Source organism: Harmonia axyridis, chromosome 2, assembly GCF_914767665.1.
Source record: "Harmonia axyridis chromosome 2, icHarAxyr1.1, whole genome shotgun sequence".
Classification (NCBI taxonomy): domain Eukaryota; kingdom Metazoa; phylum Arthropoda; class Insecta; order Coleoptera; family Coccinellidae; genus Harmonia; species Harmonia axyridis.
In genome coordinates, this window is record NC_059502.1 from 20,055,748 (window position 1) to 20,076,727 (window position 20,980).

Consider the following 20,980-nt stretch of genomic DNA (forward strand, 5'->3'; position numbering starts at 1 on the left):
AATGATTTTAGTTGCAGATGCAGATCCTCGGGAACTCGAGGATGTACGACACAGCCGATTCACGAAGAAACCCGAATCATCGATCGGGTCGAAATATTTGGTCCGTTTTAGCTTATCCTACTGGAAACGAAGGTATGTAAAGGGTATCATGATAATAAAAATAAAGCAGTTTTATTTCTAATAAAGGAATACATGATTTTTGTCCAGCCTCAACTTTCAATTTTTGAGTGCATCATCAGCAAAAAAGCTGATCGTTTTGGACATACCTAGTTGTCACTTTTTGTAAGGAACATATTTTATTGAACTCAGAGTTAAATAACTCCCAGAAAAGTATTTCCACTGTAAATTGACCTCATCCTCATCAAATTCATAAACAGAGTTCCAACTCATCACTTTCAAATTTTGCTTCAATTCATCCAATCTATGAGTCTGCAGCATTCTTTCACAAGATAAATTTTTGCTAGACAGCTTATTTGAAATAATTATGCTCCTCTATCACAAAATGTGAAGATACATGGGTATATATGATCTTTTGTTTCATACCTAACTACAGAGAAACCAAACGTAAGGCTCATATTTTTAGAAGTCTAAGTTTGTATTTATGGATTTAAACTTCTTATTTTTGCATGTTATGGTCGGTACGGGTGAAATTTGCTACTTTATGCATTTTTCAGAGTAAAACCATACGATTAATAATTGGTGTACATGGGTTATATAATTTATCATCTCATTTTTTTTATTTGTAGTTATCACAGTTCTTAAACTTTTTTTCAATTTTCAGATCTGGAATATGTCAGGTTTGTGGAGATATCAATAAGGTGAGCGACGAGGGCTGCACTGAATGGCAAAGGGTTACTTTACCTAATTTATTGAAAAATTACCAAGCAGAGGACATTTTCAATGCAGATGAGACGGGTTTATTTTTCAATTGTCTTCCAGATAACACATTAACTTTCAAAAACCAAAAATACCATGGAGGAAAGATTAGTAAACAGAGGGTTACATTGATGATTGGTACGAACATGAATGGCTCAGAAAAACTTAAATTGCTCTTGATAGGTAGAAGTAGTGAACCTCACTGTTTTCGAGGTATTAAATGGTTGCCTCTGGACTATCGAGCAAATAAAAATGCATGAATGACGGGAAAATTATTTGAAGAATGGCTATTGAAATTAGACAGACAGTTTGCAAGCGCCAAAAGAAATATCATTCTTTTCATTGACAATTGCCCAGCCCATTCTAAAGATCTCCAATTAAAACTAGAATTCATAAAACTTGCTTTTTTCCCTCCAAATATGTCATCAAAACTACAACCACTGAATCAGGGTGTCATACAAACTATGAAGTGCCATTATCGCCGAAGAATATTAAAGAAAACTCTTAATTGCTTAACAAAAAACAAAAAAATAAACATTTCACTAATGGACTGCGTTGATGAAATATCCAATGCGTGGAATATGGATGTTAAATCTGAGACTATTGCTAATTGTTTCCGAAAAGCTGGCTTTGATCAGTATTCGGAATGTCTAGAAGAGGGTGAAATTCCTTTACATTTCCTAAGTGAAAGATTGGAAGAAACAAGTGAGGCAGAAATTCAACTGCAGCAACAATATGAAGCATGGAAAAATGTGCAAGATTCACAAGGTGTTACCCTTCATGATTATCTGCATGTGGATGACGATGTTGTTACTTCAGAGTTTTCCACAGATAAAGAAATTGTCCAATATTACAGTTCTGAGTCAGAAGTCGTACAGAACAATGAAAATGAAATGACGGATGATGACTTGGAAGATGATATGCAACAACCTCCTTCTAATGAATCAATTGCAAATTCATTGAGCATTTTGCGTTCATTTTTTAAAACAAACGAACATACCACCGACTCGCTTTATAACGGTTTGAACAACATTGAAGCTTTTTTCGAAAACCAAAATAAAAAATCCTCTTGAGAGTAACAATAACGAATGAAGAATTTTACCTGAATCAATAACCGAAATTTTCACATTGAAATAAACGCTGAAAATGGGGATAAGTACATAAAAAAGAAGGCTGCAGAAAAAGAATAATTAAATAGGAGAAGGTTCTATTGACTACAAATATTTCTAATTGCTATCTCATTAGAAGAATTCATTATATTTGTAGAAATTTTGTTGATGATGTGAGAATACGAAATATGTATCTACACCAAACTTATTTCATTCAAAGGTCAATAAACTTATTTTATATGTTTGAGATTGAATTCTGAAAAGACGTTTCTGCTTTCTTCAGCAGGTTGTAATTCCATAGAAGTGCAGAATTCAGAAGCTTGTAAAGCTTCTGAAATCAGGAAGATGCTTGATTGCAGAGGGTTGTAAATTCACAATTTGCTGAAATAAGCGAATTTGGCATGACAAATGTTCTAGAAATTGCGTAAGAAAATGCGGTCATACAGTCCTAGTTAATTTTCTTTAGTTTTCCATTCAATTTCTACCAAATATTTCAATATGTTTAATATGATTTGAACATTTGTGTATTATTTCAATAAATTTCTCTTTTAATTGAAAATCAATAATTAAAAGTCAAATATTCCTTATTTCCCTTGAAAATATAAATATAATATAAATGAAGTCATTTAATTTTCATTGAAGGCTTTGGAATCATTTTGCCAAATGATTTCAGGCAATTTCTAGTTCATAAAAATTTTTAAATCGACAACATAATGATGAAACAGCATCACACCAAAATTCATATTTCTTTTGACATTTAAGATTTTATGACCACCACTGTATAAAGACGGTCATAATGAACCATGCTCAACAGACACTATTGGGTATTATAGATTTCCAAGAAATGATTTATTGTTGGAAATTCCTAATTCCTTTGTTGAATTTTGTAGCTAAGTCCAATAAAATTTATAATAATTTCAAAGATACTAAGATTCGGTACCCCTGAACTAATATATAATGAATAAAAATAGGAGTAAATGTTTTTTTTTAGAAGTGCATATTGGTTATATTAGTAAATACGATTTGTCATATTATTATCTATTTTGTATATTCACCATTTATTAAAATTAAATTATTATTATTAGTATTAAAAGAAAATAAGGAAGAGCTATAACAGGTAAGTTTAAACAAATTTTGTTACAATTTAAAAAAGCTATTTATTCGTAATAAATAAATCATGACTATCATTTTTAGCCTCAATCAAATTATAGAAATCGAAAGAGAGTATATCAAAAAATTATAAATCATAATTTTAAGTAATTTCAAATACCAATAGGAAATATGATCACATTCCAGCTAATAAATAATAATTTGTAGATAGTTTGAATTAAATAGACAATATCTCTGAATATTGAATCACAATTCTCTAATATGTATATACTAATACCATGTTACTGGAAAGATCATAGTTTACGATCCTCAACAGTCATATATATGCCCTCTTCTTCGTAGGCACTCTCATGCTTGGCAAGAATACGAAGCAAAGGTCTCAAACTCAACCACCATTGTTCCTTCGGTAACCTCAGCCTATGACAAAAAGATTTTCAAAAGGAAAATATAACAAAGACATTATAATAATTTCAAATTGAAGAATTTGAACTGAAAAATTACCTGTTCCATAACAATTTATGAATTTCAATAGTTATTAAATCTTCAATAAGATATAAGCATAAAAATGAGAATTTTTTTAGTATTTTGTACAATATACATCAAGATAAATGACAAGTCATATTCCGAATGTGTGACAATTTCTTAATCGTGGTGGCCCCAATCTGTTAGTCGATCTTCAATTGTCAATTCTATAGCTTCATCTCCATGTACGCCGCTTGGTTTACTTAAAATTCTCAGGAGAGGTCGCAGTTTCAACCACCAATTTACAAGAGGGATTTTTTTCCTATAAAAATATTCCATTTGATTTAATCAAGTGATATTTCAGTTAACAGCCCCTCAGAGTCTATGAAAATGAGCAATATCATTAGAAATAATGATTTGTTCCAAAAATGAAAGCTAAATAATAAAAAGCAAAAAGTTCATCGATGATAATATCACTTGAAGCTGAATTCTGCAGTTTTTTTAAATTAATTCAGTATTTTTTCACCTAAAAAATCGACGGCGTGAAAATTAGAACTTGAGTAAAATCGATAAAATTTTCATATATTTTTCTGGAAATCACAGAATTCTATACAAGTTTTGAGCTATCCGTAAAGATTTTAGCAAATACTAAAACATAAGACATTACTATCTTATAAGGTGTAGTAAAAGGAAATCCATTATTTTCACATGAAAAACAAGGCTTTAATTACCATAGAGTGATTCGATGACTTTTCATCACCAGTCACCAACCGCTTAAAAAATGGGTCGATTTTGTTGCGATTCAGCAGCGTAGTGGAAATTCGGGCCATAGGGTTTTTTTGCGTTCACTCGTGTGGTACCTATACATCGAGCATCTTCTTCGAGCCAGCCTTATGGAAATGGTTCCAAATAGTTTTTTGTGCAATCTTGATCACTTGCGCTATCGAAACAGTACTTATATGACGGTCGAACGTTCATGATTTTATAGACATTTTCGACAATTGGCCTTTCAGTGCATGGTCCATCTTTGACATCATCGAAATTCCCGGAACGGAATCGACGAAACCAAAATTGCGAGTGATTGGCTGTTACAGTATCAGGAGCATATATGCTATTTACATTATCAACCGCCTGGCTTGCATTTTTGCCTTTATCGAAGAAAAACTGTAAAATATAGCAAATTTTTTCTTTGCTGGTATCCATCTTTGAAGCACTCCAAACTAAACTTAGTTAACTAATCACGAAAAAAATTTCTGTAGTACGAAATCTCATTTTTCTAAAACCATCTTGTGGAACCCGATCAGACTTATACGAGAGATACAGATAACTAGTCATCTATTGGAAAAATAATGGATTTCTTTATACTACACCTTATAGTAATATAAAAAGTAGATTCTTTTGGGATTAGAAGTAACGAATTTTATGTCAAAATTTTTCAAATTGGACTAGCAAATTGCTGAAGTATAACAAACATTTTACCAATGTTAGAAGGGCAATGAATTTAAAGCCTTTATATAATCACTTGTACTTCAATAAGAAACCCAGTAAAAGAAAGAATTGAAAAAAATACATACTCGAAGTTGCTCTGACTCTTCAGCTCAATGATTGGTGAAAATTGATATTGCCGTTTCAACATTCCCAAAAGACAGGCGGTATGTGGTTGAAAGTTAGCCTTATTACTGGCACATGTGCTAGGATTGTTGATATGCTTTAAGAGGAAATCTGATGCTTTAGCAGCCATTTTTGTTGCAAAAGTCCTGTCAAATGGTGTTGGGGTGCTGCCTTGTTGCATATGGCCTGGAAAAATAAATGGAAGATTTGTGATAAGTGGATGAAATGTATGATTTCGTAGTAAAATATAACCTAACCAAAGCTGTAACTCCTCTATTAATAAAATAACATCTAGAGTAATTTACTATAATTTCCAGAATGTTAATCTTACCCAAAACATTCATCCTAGTGCTGAATACTCCTTTGCCTTCCTCTGAGTAGAGACGATGAATGAAATCAGTAGAATAGTTTGACGATGCCTTTTCATTACGCAAAACTAAACCTCTTTGTACTCCTTCCGCCATTTTTACAGCTAACTGATAACAGTCCTGCTGTAAATCCTGAACATTAAATGTTTCCTCATGAATGTAGGTAGCATCAGCACCACCAGCAAGTCCTAAAATATACAAAATTAAAAATATTTAATGGATTTGGTCCTTACTCGCTGAAAGTTAATTATATCAGGTGTAGTAAAAAGATCATTATTAGTTTAGTTTGAGCTCGTGTCAAAGGTGGACACTAGCAAAGAGAAAATACTCTTTATTTTACAGTTTTTCTTGGATAAGGGCGAAAATGCAATCCAGGCGGCTGAAAATGTAAATTGTCAAGTCCGACTGTAATGTAAGCACGGTTTCGATTGCCCAAGAACTGAATTGCAACAAAATCGACCCATTTTTGAACCGGTTGGTGACGAGTGATAAAAAGTGGATCATTTACGACAACGTCAAGAAAACGATCGTGGTAGAAACGCGGTGATCCGGCGGAAACAGTGGCCAAGCTAAGATTGACGGCCAGGAAGGTTTTGCTGTGTGTTTGGTGGGATTGGCAGGGAATTATCTACTAGAGCTGCTCCCCTGTTAACTCGGAACTGTACTGTCAACAACTGCAACGTCTGAAGGAAGCAATCGCCCAGAAGCAGCCAGCTTTAGCCAATAGGAGAGGACAACACCAGGCAACACACATCGACAGTGACTCGCCAGCAGCTCCAGGAGCTTGGTAATAAGGTTCTTATGCATCCACCTTATAGTCCAGATCTAGCAGCAAGTGATTACAATCTGTACCATGGCGAAAAATTTTGATGGTAAAGAAATCGCTTCAATAGAGCCTTGTGAAAATTGATTGTCTCAATTTTTTGCCTTTTTTTCCATGCAAAAATAATTTACTTCGTTTTACTACACCTTATAGATAAAATAAAACAAAGTAATTTCCTGCCACAGATTGGCCAAACAATTGACGCAAATATTGAATGATCAGTGGAAATAACTTCGTTATAATTATAAAGAGAACAAATTTCTATGTATCCATAAGGTCCCACTGAACACAACTCCTCACCTGCTAGTGTTGCTAGATAACCGCAATGTCCACCCATTACTTCAACAATGAATACTCTTCTCTTAGTGCCCTGCGCTGATAATCTTATTCTGTCACAAATTTCTGTTATTTCATTCAATGCAGTGTCACAACCAATTGAGAGCTCTGTTCCAGGTACATTGTTACTTATGGTACTTGGAATAACAACCATTGGTATCATAAGTTCGGGATGCTTAGGTCTTCCTTCAAAAAGCTGCAGGCATGTTTGAAACGCCTATAAAAACAAATTGACAAAATCAATTTCATATCAATATTTTATATCCATTTCAAGTATGCTATTTGGCTTAATGAGAAAATAAATAATTCAATTTTTTAGGCCCAATGCACATGAAGTGTAAAGTAGTAATCGGAATGTTCCGATAGTTTTCCATCCAGATAGGCAGAAATACATTGGAATTAATGGAGCAATATACATGAGACGCAGATAGCTATCGTTGACTTATATGTTCTTTTACTCTAATCAGTATTCAGAACAAGGAATGAGTCGGTGGATTTTTTCAGCATATCATTTCAGTCATTGGGAGAAACTTGGCCCATTTCAATAAGAGTTTTTTGTTGGGATTTATATATTTACCTCGAAACCTCCTATAATTAAAAGTCCTTGAATATTTAACTCTTTTATTTTTGCTGAAATTTCAGGTAATTGGTCTCCAGGTAAAGTTCTTTTTGTTCCTAAGAAACAACCACCTACAGAAACCCAACCAGTCACGTCTCTCCAAGCTGAAAAAATTATTATGTATAACATATTTCTATTGATGTTTATCTATGAAGCATGAAATAACAAATATTACGTAACCATTATGAAGTAAGAAACAGCTAAGATGTTGGCATTTTTGCAGACCCAATATCGTCTACTGACTTTAGGTATGAAATGAGGTCAAACCTAGTGAGATTTTGGTACCAACCAAAAACATGTAACTGCTTGAGGCATTTAAAAATCTGCAGATATTTGCTTGCCTACTATTGCCATCAATGTGCGATGTTGCCGATGTGTCACTCTGTTTGTGATTCAAATTTGACGTTCTCATTTCATTTGTTCAAAATTGGTTTAGTAGCTAAATCATTATTGAAAAATAAAACATCAAACTAATACTTGTTAATTGTTACATGATATTTGTTATGTACTTGTTATTGAATGTTGCATAAATGCATTCTAAGAAAATCTTTCTCATAATACAACTGAATAATAATAAAGGGAACAGAGTTGGAAAGTAGTTACTCACAAAGTTTCTTATAGTTTCCCTCTATGAGACCTTCAATTCCATTTTGAATGCCTAGAACATTACCCGAATACCAAGCAACATTTCGAACAAATGATCTCACTGCAGCATTCATGCCACATGCTGGGGCTCCTACATGCATAACAGCCACAGTTACTGGTTTCTGTAAAAATTTTTAATTTATTCTTTGCAAAACATAACCAAAATTTAATAATAAACCATAAATATATCAAACAATCTCCAAACAAATAGCAAACAATAATAATTTCCCTTACCATATTAGGATCCACCACTGGCTTTAAACGAGTCAACATCTTATATGTCTCCAAATTCCTTGAAAATGATCTACCTCTAAGTTCTATTGCTTTGTCCCATTCTTTAGCTTTCATAGCCTTTTAAGAAGAAATATAGTATATAATGAAATCGAAATTCGAATAATAAAATGCAAAATTACTTGAGCAACTGCTTTTGTTTGTTTGACACATTCCATGAGTGGCAGCCTTATTGCTTGATTGCCTTCCAAAGATATCAAACAAGGAGTCGCCCCTTCTTCAGCTTCCATTAGAGCCATCACAGCCTCAGCACCCATTCGAGATCCCTGTATTTGAAAGAATTAACTATTGGATTTTAATTATTGAATAATGCCACTCACCAAAACTCTATCGAAAGCTACAGAGTTTCCACCTCTCTGTACATGACCTAAAATAGTGATTCTAGTATCTTGATGTAAGTTATCTACCACAACTTTTTTGATTTGCTCAGCAGTAATAGGTTGACCTTCTACATCAATAGCACCTTCTGCCAAAATTATGATATTCAAACGTTTGCCCATTTCTCTCTCCTAAAAGTTTATAAAAAAATTATAGCATGAAAACACATAGAATCGTGAACATTGAAAATCAAAAAATCTTAATAGGAAATAATTGATGATGTACAAGATGATATTTTTAAAGCTTCAATGGCAATCCGCATAACTTTAATTCTTTCAAAAATTATTGAATTTCTAAGTCAGAGCCGTTTATAAGCTTTCTCATAAATACAAATCATTATAATATGAAATAAATACAAATTATTGTATTATGAAATATTTATATTTTTATGAGTGGTTCTGGACTTAAAATATCAATTGGCGATTTAATTTTTTTAATTTTAGTGTCAATGCTTCAGATGCTACACACTGTTTACACAAAAATTGACTGAAATCATAATCTCAGTTAAAATTCATGCATTCATTTTTCATTGGATCAGTCCTTAGCTGATTCCTATAGAGCACATATATTCATTGCAAATGATTTTAGGAAGTAACGACTCAGAAGCTAAATAAAATCTATTGTTATAGAAACTTGATTTTGAAATTTTGATTGAGAAATAAAACCAAACACAATGTCTAGGTTATATCTCTTCAATCAATTTATTTTAATCAAATGAATCCAATTATAGAGTGCTTTCTAGTCACCGGCTGATGCTCCACATGAATATGAAGGGCTTCATGCATTGACAGCTGTGAAATGCCAGACTTATTCAGGCAGGTTTGTTCAAGTTCAATTTGATAGTTTAGTTTTGGCGTGTTGCCGTAATAAGCTTCAGTGCTGAAGATCAGCACCTGTAGTGAATAATGAAGAAGTTTATCCACAATGAAGCATCTACTTTAAGAATTAGAGTTCGCATTTACTAAAAGAATAAAACCAACATTTTTTTAAAGCTTTTTCCTATTATTTTATAATTTCAAACAATACAAATATATTTCGAATCTGCGAAAAATGGGGTGTAGAAAAACAAATAAGCTAAATGACAATATCGTTGACTAGATGGCAATAAAATGGATTGATGAATGAAAAAGCAAAAACATACATGCAACTTAGAAATCCATTAGTATATTAGCTAAACACAAATACATAAAAAACTCTTCTAACCCACTCCAATTTTTTAATTTTTGTATAATTTCTCAAATATCTTGTATTGTATCAAGAAAGAATGCTTATAGAATATCTCAAAAAGTAAAAAAAAGGCTTCAAATTAAAAAAGATGTGGATTCGAATCCCAGACTTTGGGATAACATATAAGATTGATTAAATAGCTAGACAGTAAAAAAAAATCTCTATCTGATAAGTGAATCCAAGAAATTCTCACTGAACTATCCTAGCAATTAGGCATAATGAAAGAAATTATTAGTATGACTTTCATTATTTCGGTCGATAATTCTCATTGAGAAAACTTTCATGATTTGGTATCATTAATTTCAAAGTTAGATGATTGAATATTAATGCAAAGCAATATGTTACTGGTTCATGTAGCAATAGTTAAAATCTGAATTATTTAGACATACACAGCATCCCAACTATTAATCTAATGTTATTGGAAGCAGTCCATTTCACAAAATCATGAAATACCTGTTTCAATTTCTTACACATTTTTTCGGGCCAGTTTGCGTTTGGTGGATCTTCAGGAATAAACACGTAATCTGCTTCGGATGCCATAGCAGATAATAAGGCTAAATAGCTGCAAATGCAGGATTTTCAAGATTTTTCATTGATGGACCTAACATTGATACATAATTTTTTCAAGAAAGAAAAGCATTTATTTTGGTCTTTTGAAGCATATAATGAAAACATAATCAGATCTCTGTTAGTTCTAAAGATAACAGACAGCAAGTCATTTCTTTATGAATTATTTGCCATAAAAAGACATTGAATGTTTCTTTAATAAATATTTATCTGAAAGAAAAGTTATTTTGAAAATTGACAGAGTAGTTGAGTTATTTTTTATTCTTGAAGGACATCTTAAAATTTGGAGAATGTAGAATATAATGAAATGAAGATGATTTTCAACTTCAATTTTGTATTCATTGGGCTCATTCAGGAGACCAAAACATAAGTAAATAACTATTTTTTCAACATCAACAAATCAGATTAACTATTTTTTTGATATACCTGGAGATTCTTGATCGATATATTTATGCTTCAAAATGAAAAATAGTGTTCTGGAGCTTGTCATATATATCCAAAATCAAAAATATTTCTAAGAAAAAATGTTAAACTGTTAATCATATACCTCATTGAGTTTTTTACAAAGTATTTCAGGCCAGTGTAAGGGAGGGGGATGTTCAGGAATGAATATGAAGTCAGCCTCTGAGGACAACCCAGAAACAATTGCTAAATACCTGCAAAATTTATAATATACATGAACATATGTTCTGGTAAAAATAATCATTCTCAAGTTTTCTGCAGGATTTTAAGAATCTTAAGTTCAATTAATATTTTGTTTTTTAAATAAGTACCAATAATAAAAAAAGTGTACTGAAACATAAATTTTCAAAGTTGGAGAATTATTTTGATGCTATCAATATCAGTATTCAATGAATTCTTGACTCATACTTCTGCGTAATGGAATGAAATTCAATGAGAAAAAAAATCAACACATAATGAAATTATTGATCTATCAGTCAAAATAATTCCACATTATCTAAATGTCTAGAGTAACAAAGGGCCAAACTAGACTTATTTTGCAGTTCAAAGGTAATAAATTCTAGGAAAAAATAGGAATGACCTTTATACAAAAAACCATTCATAAACAATAAGTGAGAAAAAGGTAGGAGAGGATATTTTAGTTACTACTGATGTATCAGAACAATTTTTCATTCAATTTTTCATGATTATAAAAATGGATACAGGTAACGTTTTTTTCATCAAGTAAACACATAAAACAGGTTTCTTGTTAATTCTAAATAATTGATAAAGTATAAAAATTTGATAACATCCTTACCCACAATTTCTTCCCATAACTTCCATAATAAATGTTCTTTGATGAGAGTATGCAGTGCTTGAAATTGCATCTAGGGCTTCAATAATTCTACAAAACAAATTTCCAAATGAACCAAATTGAATAAAATCAATACCATTAGGCTTAGAATGAAGAATAGATAACAACTTACCTACGAAGTGCACTAGCAGTGCCAATTGTCATATCCGTGCCACAAAAATCATTATCTATGGATCCCACTAAACCGCAAACATTGAGAAATTTATATTTTTCCCTTTCTTCTTTTGTTATTCTTCCTAAAAAAATGAAATATTGAAAAAATTACCTTTTATGCATAATGAACTTACCAGTAGATTCCAGTTCATTCAAGAGATCAGTATACTCAGCTCTAAAAGTATCAGCACCAGTTAATGTACCATCTCCACCTATAGCAACTATATTGGTAATACCTCTCTTTACCAAGTTTTCTGCTGCTTGCAAACGACCCCAACGTTCCCTATAAAGAATCAAGATTATATTTTGTTACTGGCTTTTAAAATACGGCCAATATTATTGAATTATTATATTCAGTCTTTGAAGATGAAAATAAACTTTCTCTTTTACAATTTCTTCCATAACTTTTTCAACATGAAATCTACTCAATTCTAATCAGAATTTAATACAAACTACTAAATGTTTTGCAAGCTTTACATACACAACAGGATTATTTCAACCACAAATAATGATAGCATTCTTCAAACCAATCTATGTCATCTATCTAATTGAGCCGAATTGATATGTCACCGTTCTTTCGTTTTCTGTAGTTTGAGATTAGTTCTCCCACTTCCATTTCAACAACTCATCTTTCTCATACAAACAAACCTAACTTGCGAGAAAGTTGAGTTAGATTAGTTTGTATTAGATGAGTTGAAGTAATGTCAGATTACTTTGAAGTGTTAGATTAGTTCGAAAGAGGCTACTAAATTCCTCATTGAAAAAATGTCTAATCTTATAGTAAGTGTCCACTCTTGGGCTATATGACTCCATTCTGGAGACTATTTATTGTTTGTTACTATCACTGTTGTGCTATTAAATGATTTTTTTCTATTACAAACATAGATATATACAAATAGAAGATGAACCTTCGCTCGATCATCATGGGTTTAAAGAGAAGCTTCTAAATAGTGTGGGAACCATTTTCTCGGTAGCTAATCTATGTATGAGCCAATGATTATTAATATTTTTTTAATAAATATGATAAGGAAGTATTTAAAATCACTTTCATAATTTTCAAATTCACAATTCTTCCTTATGAACACATAAAACTGAATTGTTTACCCTACCAAAAATATGGAATTAAAGGCTTCACTTTTAAAATAGAGTTCTTCATCTAGTTTGTTCATATATCTAATGCAGCAAGAAGTAGAACTTACTTGAAGTCCATGCATCTTGCAGAACCAATTACTGTACCTCCCATATGTATAATACTACTGACAGCAGACCAGTCTGCTTCAATAATGTTATCTCCTCCATCAACCATTCCTAAAAGAATGATGATATAATTATATTGAATATAAAGAATTGACCCGCAATATTGTTGTAACAAAATCAGGCCTATTTAAAGCTATCAAATATTTCTAAACAAATAGTCATATTGTGAAATATTTTGTCAAAACCTTTTACACATAAAAAAAGGAGACGTCTGTAAATAATCACAACAAAGTTAGGTTTACACAATAATTGAATAAAAATTAGCATTTTCTTTCATTGTAGAGACAAACATCTTAAAACGTAAACAATGAAGTTCCAATATGGTAAGGTGCCAAATTTAAATTGTTCCCACAGAATAACATCAAATCAGAGATCAATGACATGTAAACACACATCAACAAAAGTAAGTTTATTTTAGATGTTGTCCTAGATTAGTCCTTGAATTATATTGTATAATACATTTTTCCCTTTATTTCAGCAACAACTCATTATTAATGAAGAATAATTTATAAGTGTTCAAATCATACAAACCTTGATATCCTTCCCGTATGAAAAATACTTTACATCCTAAATAAATTCCTGTTCTGACTACTGCTCGAACAGCAGCATTCATACCCTATAATAAATATTTAAATTTAGGAAAATTTTATTAACACACAATGATGGGAAAATGATGTATGTAACAATTACTCACCTGGGAATCACCTCCACTAGTAAAAACAGCAATACCTTTTCCTTTATAGGCCCCTCTCTGAATAAATTTGTGTCCTGTCATTTTTGCACAATTCGAGAAACCCCGTTTTAAAAAGGAAATGAAGCTTCAATATGTCACATGAATTTAAATTTCCTTGAATGTAAACAAATTCATCTATTTACCGATAAGTTTCATAAGTGTTATTGAATCAAATCAAATTGTTCAAGTCAAGGTGACTTTCAAGCAGTACACTGATTTTGATACTGAGTTAATTCTCTGTGTGGTTCTTTTTCTATATGTTTGGCCCGCTCGGTGCGTGACAAAACTCACGCAACATGTATGACCTAAAGAAAGAGAAGGGTAGGGGCAAATTCAAGAAATATTAATACATCCGGAGTTTATGAATACCCGTTAAGTAAATACAAAATGAATATAGTATTTCTCTGTTTGATTTAATTCGAATATGGTGATGATACGTCAATTTAATGATTTGTATTTGATATCACATTTAGTAGGCCTACTATTATTAGGGGTATTTACTATATAGCCGTTTTATAACTATTATGTAATCCATATTGGAGATATGATTAGAAAGGATTCTCCGACATTTCAATAAATTCACCAAGGGCACTTTTTCTTCTCAATGTTCCAATTATTTTACCTGTCATTTCGTTATCCTTGGAAATTTTGAAGAGAAATTTCAGGGTCAGATAGTACTACTCGATAAGATTTTCAAAATGTAGTATCCCAACACCCCTCATCCTTATTGAAAATCAAGGGGTTGTGCTCATCCGGGTCAGGGGGTTGCAGTTACGGGGATGCGAAAAGCAGAAAAGTTGTTTCCTCTCGAGTCAGAAATCGAAGGTGTTAAGTTTTTGTTGGACACATATAAAAAAGAGGATCTATGCATATTATGTAAAGACATCACGTTCAAACAACTGCACCAAATTGAATATTTTTGTTGTTGTTGTGTTCATTACTGTCATGAGAAGGTTGATACAACAAAATATTTTCGAAAAAATCGCACGAAAAAAGGCTTTCCTTTTTCCTCCGAGCGAACAATCATAGAGTATAATTTGACATTTCGAAGGATGTATTTTGGGTTGCCTGACAGAACGTGCGAAGCCGCCGCCATATTAGTTCTGCTGTCAGTGTTTGGAATCCAAACAAACAAATTGACATTCAAATTATTACGTTTAGTCGAAGAAATTGGCTTATTTTGATAAATAAGATCATTTAAGGAATGATTTTACTATTAATTGATAGACAGAAGGCACGGGATTAATGCCAGTAAGTTGGAACTTAAAGTTCTACTAATAAACACGCCTTTTTACAAAATCTGGGGAATGATACAGGATTCAAACTAACTGGTATTAACCTCGTTCCTTCCGTCTATCAATTTATACTGAAATCGTTCCTCAAATACCCTTATTTATGAAAATAAGCCAATTCCTTCAACGACACCGTACTAATTTGAATGACAATTTATTTGTTTAGATTCTGAACACTGACAGGAGAACCAAAAATGGCGGTGTGTGACGTCACACTAATAGAGCGTATAGCTTAGAACATTAATTATATCTATATTCTAAGGGCAATAGTATAATTTGACACTTCGAAGAATGTATTTTGGGTTGCCTGACAGAATGTGCGAAGCCAGGGTGGGCAGTCAAGTCAATTATTTATTTATCTAGTACTTGAATCATATCAAGCTAATTGATTTTCAGCAGTTTTATTGTGCAGTGTGACATCAATAAAAAATGATAAAATGAGAAGAAACCTAGCAAAAACACTTTTATTTATTGAACTTATTGTATAAAAGAACCGAAAATATCAACTCTTTGAAATAGAAACATAAATTAAATCATTATAAATCATATATGTGAAACGTGTAGCCATTTTTCTAATCCATTCTTTAGGAAGGCGGGATTCCGATTTGTTGGAAAAAGTAGAAAATGCTACCTTCCAAAATTTGCCGCTCCTCTAGAGCGGGCTCTGCAGTTTCAAGTTCTTCTGATGAGTTTTGACTTGAACATTATGTTTTTTTCGTTAAAATGACTGAGTAAAACAATCGGATGAACCATTATTTCAAATTCGAATGCGCCCACTCCCAACCTAGTTAATTTTATATAAAAGATCATCTGTGAAATTAAATAAATTTATTCAATACATAGGTACTTCTAGCAATTCTGATATTTGCCGCTTCGGTGAAATTCGTTTTGTTTTTTCCTCAGAAAAATTCCATTCTTTCAATTTTTTTATATAAAAACATATATGTAAGGTGTAATAATTTTTTGAATAAACTCTATGTATTTTTCTTGTTTCTAATATTCTCGTTTTAAGAGTCTTTTTCATATTGAATAAAAACATTATTTAATTTCAATGGTTTTTCAAACCGATATTTTCAACGTGGCTTTTAGATTTCTGAAACTACCAAAATCTACCAATAAATTTCATAGAAATGTGAGAAAACTACTAATTAAGTTTCACTGGCGAATGCTTCAGTCTCTCGGCGCTCGAGGAATCCCCTCAAGTAATATATAGTAGCTTGATATCAAGGCAAGCAATAAATATCTAAAATCAAGTCAAGTCAACCTCAAGTATGTAATCATTCATGAGCTTGATTTTCAAGTCAAGTATAGAATCCCTACGTATGTCCGTCTTTGTAGGTAAATGTCTACATTTTTATCCCACAACATATATGATCTTGCTTCAACCAAATAAATTATAATAATTTTGAACTTTTAATCGAGGCGATGAAAATCAGTAGAATCGATCTGTGTTGCCACCTTAGACTACTTATATAGTCTAAGGTTGCCACCTAGACCTAGATCTGCATCTTCTGCGATGCCATTCCTGGCTGTGCTGTAGCTTGTAGCCATTATTCCTCCACTTCTTCTGCGTGAGATCAGAGAGAGTATCCATAGATTAACGAAGAATAGAGAGACTCAAACCAGCAGACACCACTATGGATTTCAAACTACAAGTAACTAAAGTATAGTAGTTATATAAAATGTAAGTCTTGGCTATATAAGTATTATAATATTTGAAAATGAACAAATAAACATTTTATTTATTTTTGAACAACCATAGATATGAATAACTTTCAAGATTATGTATTCTTCTTAGTAGAACTTTTAATGAAGGATTCCAAGCCTTCTTCAGCCGCATCCGATATTGCGTCTTCATAACAATCAATTAGATCCTGGGCCCTATTTTTGATGAAATCCTACCACAGCAATTGAAATTATATTACAATTAATATATTATAATAAATGAAAATTAATCGAGATAATCGCTCGAAACAGTTACTCACTTCTATTTTCTTTTTTCTTATTAATTTCTTCGTTGCTGCTCTTGCTGAAAGCGGAATATTTTTGAACAATTGGCAGAACGCCTCACTTTTGATGAAAGCTTCTTCTCTATTTTCAGCAATATCATCTATCAGACCAATATCTAGGGCTTCATCAGTTGAAAACATTTTTCCAGTTGTTAGTGCTATCTCGCTTTTTCTTGGCCCTATAATATCTTCCATAGATTCAATGAACCATGGTGGTGCACTATAACCCATTTGAGTTTCATTGAGACCAATGGTTCCATTTTTAACCATCACTCTGTACTCACAACCTAATGCTAAAATGCAAGCTCCAGCCGGAGTAGTTCCCTGAAAAAAATTAAATTTGGTTCTCAATTGGGCAATTTTGAAATTAGTGTTTTGTGCATTCGTCATCTTACATGCATACAAGCTACAGTTGGAGCACTGTGTCCATAAAGTTTAATCCAAATGTCTTGGAAAGTTATCCAAAATGTTTTCAGCCTGTCTTCTTTTGGTTTATACAGCTCTTTGAAGTCTAGACCTGCTGAAAAGATTTTTTCTAAAGACTGAAAAAGTGAAAGTGTTATCAAATATTTTTCCAAATTTGTTGGTTCAATTCTTTTTGCAATTGATGGTAACTTAAATGAAGGAAATATTTGCAGATGTCATTACACCCCGTCCGAACTTCAATGATGATTTCGAAGAAATTTGGTTTAAGCAGGATGAATGAATGCCCTGCTCAAAATCCACGTCTACTTCTAGAATTTTTGAACAGAACTTTTCCAGGACGGCTCATTTGCATTACCTTTCAAAGTTTGTATATCAGATTGTTCACGAACATGATTTTAACAGATTCAAGCCTAGTGACAACTTTGAGGGATGATCGTTTACCGAAGAGTTGCCACTGCTGCCTTTGTTTGTATTTATTACTTTGAACAACTATAAGCGATTTCATGTGAATAACCAGTAATAACCACGGTTAATATTTCTCGGTAGCTCGGTATTTATACACTCATCAGCGGTCACGCCACGTCCACTTCAATCGTAATAAGAAACAATGATAATAGTAATATCTTCATTTCTCAAAGTATGCGTCCAAATGATAAACTTTGAGAGACTAAGTTCATCTTCATGAAACTACCTCTATTTCTAAATTTCAATATAAGTGAGAATTCAAACGCTTGTCTCGTAATGATGCTCGAAAATCGCCTTTTAATTTTCTATATCTATTACATATTTTCATACAAAATGCCAAATTGTGACTTGTGAAAAATCGATATATGGTGTCGCAGACTTTTCTGTAGATCTACTCAAAACTATAATTTTTGTAAAACATTGTACTTATTTATAATCAACTAAAACTCTAGTCGATAGACCTTTTTCACCTACTTATTCCAGATAAACTCACGTATGTCCCGACCATGTGGGAATATCGGTATAAAACTTGGGCTATGTTACACAGCGATAGTGTACCTTTAGACAGGTGGAAGAATTTTCGGAATTGATTCAGTAGTTGTTGAGCTATCCAAAAGAAACATATAAACAAACATACAAACAAAAGTAATCTCTATAAATAGTATAGATTAATGAGCAAAAGTTTAACGCAGTTCTTGAATGTGGTTATGTTTGGTTATCTGCATTCCAAATCGGTGACGTAGAAGTAGAAGGGTTAGTTAATATAACAAAAAGCGCTTGAATGCCATTGGTTATTTTCTGTATTTACCAATGATAACCAGGTTATTTGTTTGAAATCGCTTTATGTTGTGACTCCAGATGCAAGCTATACGTCTCACTCTTATGTTAGAGCCGATTCCTCTCTCTCTTTACGTGCTATCTAGGAGCACATATATTTTAGGCTATTGACTTTAGATATGAATGAAATGATCACATAAAACTTTTTCAGCATCGTTGCTAGACTGTTGTTCTTCAAAAGTTTAACCAAACAATGAATATCAACAGTTGGTTTTCGAAATATTCTCATGCTTTGAATTTTTTAATGTTGTGTTCGATTCCGAAAAACTGTGGAATTTGCATTGTATTTCAACTGTTATATTGTTATATTATTCGAGCTACCAAATAAATTTGGAAAGAATAAAATGAAATCGTCAAAATTGATATACAAACAGAATAATTTATCGGCAATAGTAGAGCGAGCATCAAAGCAAATATCTTCAAGCAATAACAAGTAGCTTTTGGTTGGTTCTAAATCTCACTTAAGTGAATACTCTATATAGCTCATAGGTCAGAACAATCCATCACCTCTACTCACCTTCCCTTGCCCACAAATGAAAACAACAAAGATAGACTAGATCAGTGGTCGCCAAACCATTTTACCCATGGCTCAAGAGAGCTCACTGACGCTATTTTGGTAGTTTGGGAGTAATTACCCAACCCCATTGTATAAATTGAGGTTCAGTTCTTTTTGTAATGAGCAATTCTTGATTGTTCTGGAGTGGTCTATACATTTCTGAAAATTACTTACCGATCTAAGGATTACTCCTTTACATTTTTTATTCTCCAAATCACCTAGCGCAGCAGACAATTCTGTTAGAAGCTCCAAATTCATACTATTAACTGGCGGTCTTTGTAAAATAACTGATGCTATACCACTTTGGCGATCAACATCAACGTCAATCAGTCTTCCACTATCCGTTGAAAATTTTCTCCAAAGTTTTCCCAGATGGGCGCTTCTTCTTAGGAGCAACATATTTTCGAATCGATTTAAACAGTTTTCTACTATCAAACAAGGATCAGAATTTCTTTGAATATGGCTTACTAATTATGAATCATATTTAAAACAATCGAAAGGTCGAAATTATTCGAATGCACTGAATAAGATAACTGTAATCATTGATTGCACTTTACGAAATTATGTTGTAGAAAACCAGAGGCGTAGCTTGAATTCATAATCCCCGGATGTTGATGCCTTTGGAAATAAATAGTGTAATATGTACCGGGTTTTTCACCATAATTTGACCCCCCCTTTAACTTTGTTACTAAAAGAGGTACAAAAAAATGTTTTCAACAAAAGTTTCACGAAATCGACTAGTGTTTTTTAAAATGATTTCACAAAACGAAATATATACAGAGTGGGCCACATATTGATTGCAAATTCATTTTTTCAAATGGAACACCCTGTATATTTTTCTATATTTGACTAGCTCTTTTTCCCCTGATTTCGAATATATAACATATGTTTGGCCTATCTCTCTTATTCTGAGTACCACAGAGTTTCAAATTTTAAAAACCACCTGGCATGCTCAGTAATCAGTTTTCAAGTGGTAGGCTCATAGGCTGCGATAACTCAAAATGCCCTTTTTTGAGTTATCTTGTTGGCAATTTGACTATATGTCATATCGTTGCCAACGAGATAACTCAAAAAAGGGCATTTTGAGTTATCGCAGCCTACCACTTGAAAACTGTTTACTGAGCATGCCAGGTGGTTCTTGAAATGCCCTTTTTTGAGTTATCTTGTTGGCAATTTGACTATATGTCATATCGTTGCCAACAAGATAACTCAAAAAAGGGCATTTTGAGTTATCGCAGCCTACCACCTGAAAACTGATTACTGAGCATGCTAGGTGGTTCCTAAAATTTGAAACTCTGTGGTACTCAGAATAAGAGCTAGTTTGAATTCTTTCAAATCCATCAAAGATATGAGATGCTGAATAATTATAAAGGATAATAATTTCAAGCTTAACTATAACAAAGTATTTATAGCGTGGGTTTCAAACGTTTATTATAATACAGTAAGTTTTTTTCTTATATCATGCAGAAGGTCTTGTTTTCAATGTAAATGTAAGTATATAAAGGAGATATTTCA

At 32.4% G+C, this 20,980-nt stretch overlaps 3 protein-coding genes across 6 annotated transcripts; 1 reads left to right on the top strand and 2 right to left on the bottom strand.

Moving 5' to 3' along the window:
* Position 1: 1 nt before the first annotated feature.
* On the top strand, positions 2-2,228 carry LOC123672193 (tigger transposable element-derived protein 4-like). The gene is made up of 2 exons (XM_045606206.1): positions 2-132; positions 782-2,228. Exons 1-2 carry the CDS (start codon positions 2-4, stop codon positions 1,134-1,136), a joined length of 486 nt encoding a protein of 161 aa, XP_045462162.1. The 3' UTR covers positions 1,137-2,228.
* An 894-nt stretch (positions 2,229-3,122) lies between these two features.
* LOC123672865 (ATP-dependent 6-phosphofructokinase) lies at positions 3,123-14,105 on the bottom strand. 4 transcript variants are annotated; one of them, XM_045607189.1, is made up of 16 exons: positions 13,842-14,103; positions 13,679-13,763; positions 13,090-13,198; positions 12,025-12,173; positions 11,850-11,973; positions 11,681-11,767; positions 10,970-11,078; positions 8,571-8,759; positions 8,373-8,516; positions 8,194-8,310; positions 7,922-8,081; positions 7,273-7,418; positions 6,660-6,912; positions 5,500-5,724; positions 5,132-5,354; positions 3,123-3,512 (listed from the first exon to the last, which is right to left on the bottom strand). In XM_045607189.1, exons 1-16 carry the CDS (start codon positions 13,920-13,922, stop codon positions 3,389-3,391), a joined length of 2,325 nt encoding a protein of 774 aa, XP_045463145.1. In that variant the 5' UTR covers positions 13,923-14,103; the 3' UTR covers positions 3,123-3,388. The 4 variants fall into 4 exon arrangements, with proteins under 4 accessions (XP_045463145.1, XP_045463144.1, XP_045463143.1 ...); XM_045607188.1 differs by lacking the exon at positions 10,970-11,078 and adding an exon at positions 10,309-10,417 and having other exon boundaries at positions 13,842-14,102; XM_045607187.1 differs by lacking the exon at positions 3,123-3,512 and adding an exon at positions 3,656-3,879 and having other exon boundaries at positions 13,842-14,105.
* Positions 14,106-16,894: 2,789 nt separating this feature from the next.
* On the bottom strand, positions 16,895-19,998 carry LOC123672873 (enoyl-CoA delta isomerase 1, mitochondrial-like). Its single transcript, XM_045607202.1, has 4 exons — positions 19,640-19,998; positions 17,577-17,723; positions 17,158-17,505; positions 16,895-17,070 (listed from the first exon to the last, which is right to left on the bottom strand). Exons 1-4 carry the CDS (start codon positions 19,862-19,864, stop codon positions 16,954-16,956), a joined length of 837 nt encoding a protein of 278 aa, XP_045463158.1. The 5' UTR covers positions 19,865-19,998; the 3' UTR covers positions 16,895-16,953.
* Positions 19,999-20,980: the final 982 nt, after the last annotated feature.